This window comes from Leuresthes tenuis, unplaced genomic scaffold (assembly GCF_036924035.1).
Source record: "Leuresthes tenuis unplaced genomic scaffold, fLeuTen1.0.hap1 SCAF_20, whole genome shotgun sequence".
In the NCBI taxonomy this organism is placed as follows: Eukaryota; Metazoa; Chordata; class Actinopteri; order Atheriniformes; family Atherinopsidae; genus Leuresthes; species Leuresthes tenuis.
In genome coordinates, this window is record NW_027325374.1 from 1,213,126 (window position 1) to 1,218,500 (window position 5,375).

General features: G+C 44.0%; 1 protein-coding gene across 1 annotated transcript; it reads right to left on the minus strand.

The window, feature by feature from the left end:
• Positions 1 to 1,414: 1,414 nt before the first annotated feature.
• Positions 1,415 to 4,295, minus strand: LOC140278880 (uncharacterized). Its single transcript, XM_072373969.1, has 2 exons — positions 4,181 to 4,295; positions 1,415 to 3,155 (listed from the first exon to the last, which is right to left on the minus strand). Exons 1-2 carry the CDS (start codon positions 4,293 to 4,295, stop codon positions 2,161 to 2,163), a joined length of 1,110 nt encoding a protein of 369 aa, XP_072230070.1. The 3' UTR covers positions 1,415 to 2,160.
• Positions 4,296 to 5,375: the final 1,080 nt, after the last annotated feature.

Consider the following 5,375-nt stretch of genomic DNA (forward strand, 5'->3'; position numbering starts at 1 on the left):
TGAAAAACCTCCAGAAACATCTGAGTTAGAAGGATTGTGAAGAGGAGAATCACAGGTGGAGCAGGGAGCCTCCAACCAGATGATCGATCACTGATCGATCAGAGAGAAAATGTAGCATTTCTCTGAAAACACCAACCAGCTTCTTTCTTCTTTGATTGATTTTACAACAACACGTTCCCACATCTGTGGGGATGAACTGTGCCTGGATTACGAATAACTGGAGCAGGTTTAAATATGTTCAGACTGAATCTTTCTTTTCTGACTGCAGGTGAAACTGTAGCTCGGCTGGTGTACAGACTGAAAAACTGAAGTCAAACAGCATCTTAAGGTAAAAGATTCACAATTCAGGTGGGTCAGGTTCCACTTTTTATGGTGTTGTATGAAACTAAGATGCTACAAATGAGTTTTCTGAGATAAAATCTTAAGTTGCTTGTTGATATTCTATTTAAATCCGTGATTATTTTCTCACAGTTTGAGTTGGCTGTGGACAAAGAGCCTAAACCCAAAGTTGATTCAGTTTGTCAGATAATAAGCAGTTGTGTTGATGCTTCAGTAATGGCTTTGATTCCTATCCCTGCTGCAGGTTGGTCTAACGTTTGGTTCACTGAGAAGATGGATTTGTGTTTGTCTGCAGGTAGCATAACTCACCTGAAGAAGAACTCCTGTTTGTCACGACATGATGAGACAACCTTCCCTCCTCATGAAGGACTCTGACAGAAACTTCCACATGTGGTGATTTATGCAGCTGAAAGATTTCATGTTATAAGAAATAAATAAAACTTCATCCTCAACGTTCACAGTTGTCTTAATTTATTTTAACAATTACATGAAACACTCAACAATAGAAGTTACAAAATGTTTGACATAAAAATTCAACACAAAGTTAAATGAACCAGATCTCCAACTCATTATACTTCTGATTTCACTTGGAACCTGTTTCAACTGTTTTCTGTTTCATTGTGTTGGTTTAAAACAGCTTGAGGGCCTGTAATATGCATTTCTGTGACCATCACCTCAGGTTAGGTGTGGAAGCATCGCATCAAACACTCGTCCTCTTTCTGTCCTGTTCAGGGACAGCTTTAACCAATCTGTTGTCTAACTTCTTTTCCCTCATAACTGTTGGTTACTTGTTGTTGGGGTTTCCTTCCATCTGGAACCCTCCTCAATGTGAATTCATCTCTTTTTACCTGCAGTTTGTGCTCATCACGTGTAAGACTTAGTCATCCCACCTTTGGGTTTGGAGCAGTATTGTAATGTTGAGATTTGCTGCATGATTCACATTCTTAACAGTTGTGCTGTTACTTGTTCCTTGTTTAACCTTCCATGTGGTGAGTGTTTCAGTTCCATGTGTCCCATCATAATGATGAGAAGGATGGAGACCTGGAGGGCATCACCTGGCCAGGCTCTAGTAGAAATCCAGTGCAAAGTGAACGTAAGTGTCGCTGAATGTCTGATGGCGATGCGACTGGCACAGACTCTCAGGTAGGTAGGTCGTTTTTGTTGCTTGTATGATCAGCTGCCATCTTTCCACCTCCTCTGACAAGAACTTCTGCACTTAACCCTGGTTGCCTGGTAGGCCCCCCTTTGGGTGGTTTAACCGAGTCTGGCAACAACACCTCACTCTGCACTTTGGCCCAACCTTTGCTTTGTTTGCTGGGGCTCCTCCTGCAGGCGACAGGGTTACCCGCTGCCAAAAGAGAAGTGCTGGGACTCTGTTGGGTTGATAGTGAAGGTTTATCAGCTGGGACGATAATTGGCATTAGGTTCACATGGAGACGAGATTTGTTTTGCCAGACCTGAGCACATCCTGACAGCGAATGGATATCACTAATCCACGGACAGAGGCCTGTGTTACCAGGCTGGCAGTTTTCAATAAAACCATCTTAAAAGTCCAGCATGTAGCAAGAATTAAATGTGCCTAAACAGCTGGCAGGTCCCATGAGGGAACATGTTAAAGACACCTGAAGCAGCCATGCATATAGATTGTGATCATGTGTTTTGTTGGGAGCCACTTTAGATTTGAAGATCTACTCATAGAGCTGCTCAGAATGTCCTAAAATATTCGCTAGTTTTTCCTTTGACTGAAACATTTATGCAGTCACTACAACTGATAGACTGTTTCTTCAGGAAATCTTTGATCACAATCACGATTTCTAATTTTTAAGTGTGGACTCTTATGTGTTGTAAAAGATTTCCTCGCTCACTAAAGTTTTTACCACAGTTGTTACAGCCAAATGGTTTCTCCCTCGTGTGGACTCTGATATGTCTCTTAAGATGTGACTTAAGAGTAAATCTTTTACCACAAACATCACAACCAAATAGTTTCTCACCCGTGTGAACTTTAACATGAGACTTTATGTACGATTTATGGTTGAATCTTTTCCCACAATAATCACAGCTAAATGGTTTTTCTCCTGTGTGAACTGTCAAGTGTCTCTGAAGACATGCTTTTCGGTTAAATCTTTTCCCACAATTCTCACAGCTAAATGGTTTCTCTCCTGTGTGGATTTTCATGTGTATCCTTAGATGTGTGTTTCGTTTAAATCTTTTCCCACAATCATCACAGCCAAATGGTTTTTCTCCAGCGTGGACTCGCATGTGCGTCTTAAGTGACCGCTTCAACAGAAACTGTTCACCACAATCGGAGCAGCTGAAGTTCTTTCTACATACTACACCAGGATTAACACCTGCTCTGCTCTTCTTCAAATAATTATCCCCATCTTCTGTTTCAGGTTCAGAGTATGCAGATTTCTGCCAATATTCCTCATCACTAACTTCAGTCTCAGAGCTGTCTGAAGCCTTTTCATCAGCATGTGGCTGTAAATGACGGTCTGGGTCTGGGTTCCTGGCTGGTTCTGGTCCTCCATCAGTTTCTGCTTTCATGTGTTCAGCTGAGCTGCTGGTTGGAGGTTCTGTCTCTCTGCTGTCTTCAGCTTTAAGCTGAAGAAGCTGTGAGGACTGAGGTTTCTCTTCATCGTCTTCACTCTTCACAGTTACAGCTGTGAATGAGGACCTGCTGACATCAAGCTGCTCTTCCTCCCGACGACTCCATACTTCCTCCTCTTCCTTTATGTGTTTGGGCTCTGGGTCCGGACTGGAGCTCCAGGGTTCCTCCTCTTTAATCACCACCAGCTGCTGAACATCTGCAGGTAACACTGAAACACACACACATACATCAAGTGTTGGTTTCTATATAATTTAAGGACAAGAGGAGGCTGGATGTTTTTGGACTGCTTGGAATTACATGTAATACCACTTTGTACCACCAGATGGCAAAGTGAGCATCATGACATCACAGGGGTGTCAAAAGGGCACGAACAGCCACATGAGGCCAGACAAAAATTTGCTGAGATGATTGAATTTAACTGATTGAAGAACAGATGACAGGCTGGAGGCTCCTCTCAGGCCTCACAGCAGCTCAGCTCTGAGAGTCGGAGCACAAGTTACTGGTCAAAGGAGGTCAGATTCTAATGCAGCAGGTCTTAAAGCTCAAGTCTTTGCTGAGACCCAGTTTCTGTTGCGTGGTTGTTCACGTTATAATTCAAGAGTCCACGCTGCGTTCATGGACGTAAACATGGAGGCTGCACATGTCAGCGTGTTGTTGTGCAAACGGTTACGAGGATTTTAATTAAGTCTAAAACTTCACTTTCTTCCCACCATGGAGGGTGTCTGCCATGCCTGTTTCTCACATTGTTTACATTTGATCTCCCGCCTCCTCCGGCGCGGAAGTGTGACGTCCGTCTCACTTAAATGACATAAAAGTCGGGTTAACATACGACCGGATGCGGGATAACATGCGTCGGATTTAGGGCCGATTTAGGGCCGAAACGCGCGTCTGATTTAGGGCCGAAACGCGCGTCGGATTTAGGACCACATATGACAGTGGTTTGGGTCTGATTTGAAAGGATCAGATTTGTGCTGCTCAGACAGTCATAAAAACATCAGATACGGGTCACACAGGGGCAAAAAAGTTGAATTTGGGCCACTTTTACCTGCAGTGTGAAGGAAGTCTGAGACTATAAACATGTAACGCTTGGTGCTAATAATGTGCCGATAATAAAACTGACTCCAAGGCGGTGTTGGTGTGGCTCACACTGACAAGAGGAACGACACTAACTGATCCTGCTTATGGTCTAAATTTATATTCTCCAATAAAAACAGACAGATGTGAGTCACTCACTGAGATCTTTGCTGTCTCCTGTCTGCTCCAGTTCTGATGTGGATGCTGCAGGTCTGGGGGGAACCAGACCGAGTCCTCTGGGCTCATCTGGTTGGAGGCTCCACCTTCGAGGCATCCCTGCTCCACCTGTGAACCTTGAACAGATTAACCAGCCTGGAATCAACTTTATGATCCAACTCCAGGAAGATGTTCACCAAATCTGTGGCAGCTTTCAGATACAAGGCCCTGAGGTTTGGTTTTCCATGGGTCTGAGCAGCTGTGAGCAGACTTATTCTCACCCTGAACTCTGACTAAAGAGCTGGTTAAAAGGTTCAGTTGAACAGCCCCGATCAGTCCTTCACATCACTCAGACCCTGCTGTGGTAATCCTGGTTCTGGAGCAGAAACATTAACTTCCAACCCTGCTAACAGTCGGAAAAAGGTTTCCTGTGTCGGTAACTCTGCTCATGACCATGTTCTAACTAACGCTGTCAAACAGCTGCTTACATTTCCATCGGTGGGTTAAATTACCTGTCCAGCAGAAAACAGACAACTTCGGCGTGTCTCTGGAAACATTTGTCCCTCATCAGTGATTTCCAGCCGGGAAAGGCCACACCGATGTGTCTCCGTGTCTTCTTCGTCTTTTCCGGGTTCGGTTCCGCTTCTTCTTCAGCTGCTTTGATCCTCCATCTGTCACAGTTTGGCTTTAAAACTTCTCACAACCACAAACGGGGAACTAGCATCACCATCTTCTCCGTATAGACACAAAAACTCCCCAAAAGAGTCAAAAACCACACCACCAAAGCGTGAGTCCGACTATTATTTTGTTCCCCCTTGAAACATGAACCCAACGGAAGGTTCCTACCACTGTGAGCACTCAGCCGCAGACACACAGTTTCAGCCCAGGCCTTTCTCATCCAGGACCTTCTTATTCAGACCTAATGGACCTCTGATGCATTTTAAACCAACAAAGCACAGATCAGAAGAGAATGAAGAATTTATCTGTGTATCTTGTTTGTTTTCTGCTCATAATATTTCTGCATATATTAAACATCTGTCCTCAGGATGCGGGTTTCAGGTTCATGATTCTCAGAGTTATTGCTGCTAAAGAAACAAAAGAAATGGATAAAAAGAGATTCTTCTGCTGTACAAACCGGTTTGGTTTTAACACACACCCCCCCCACCCCCCCAAACTCCGTGTGAAAACATGAAATCTG

Coding starts and splice junctions, on each gene's coding strand:
- LOC140278880 (XM_072373969.1), bottom strand. CDS start 4,295: ATGCCTCGAAGGTGGAGCCTCCAACCAGATGAGCCCAGAGGACTCGGT. Junction 3,156..4,180: donor AGGAGACAGCAAAGATCTCA/GTGAGTGACTCA, acceptor TGTGTGTTTCAG/TGTTACCTGCAGATGTTCAG.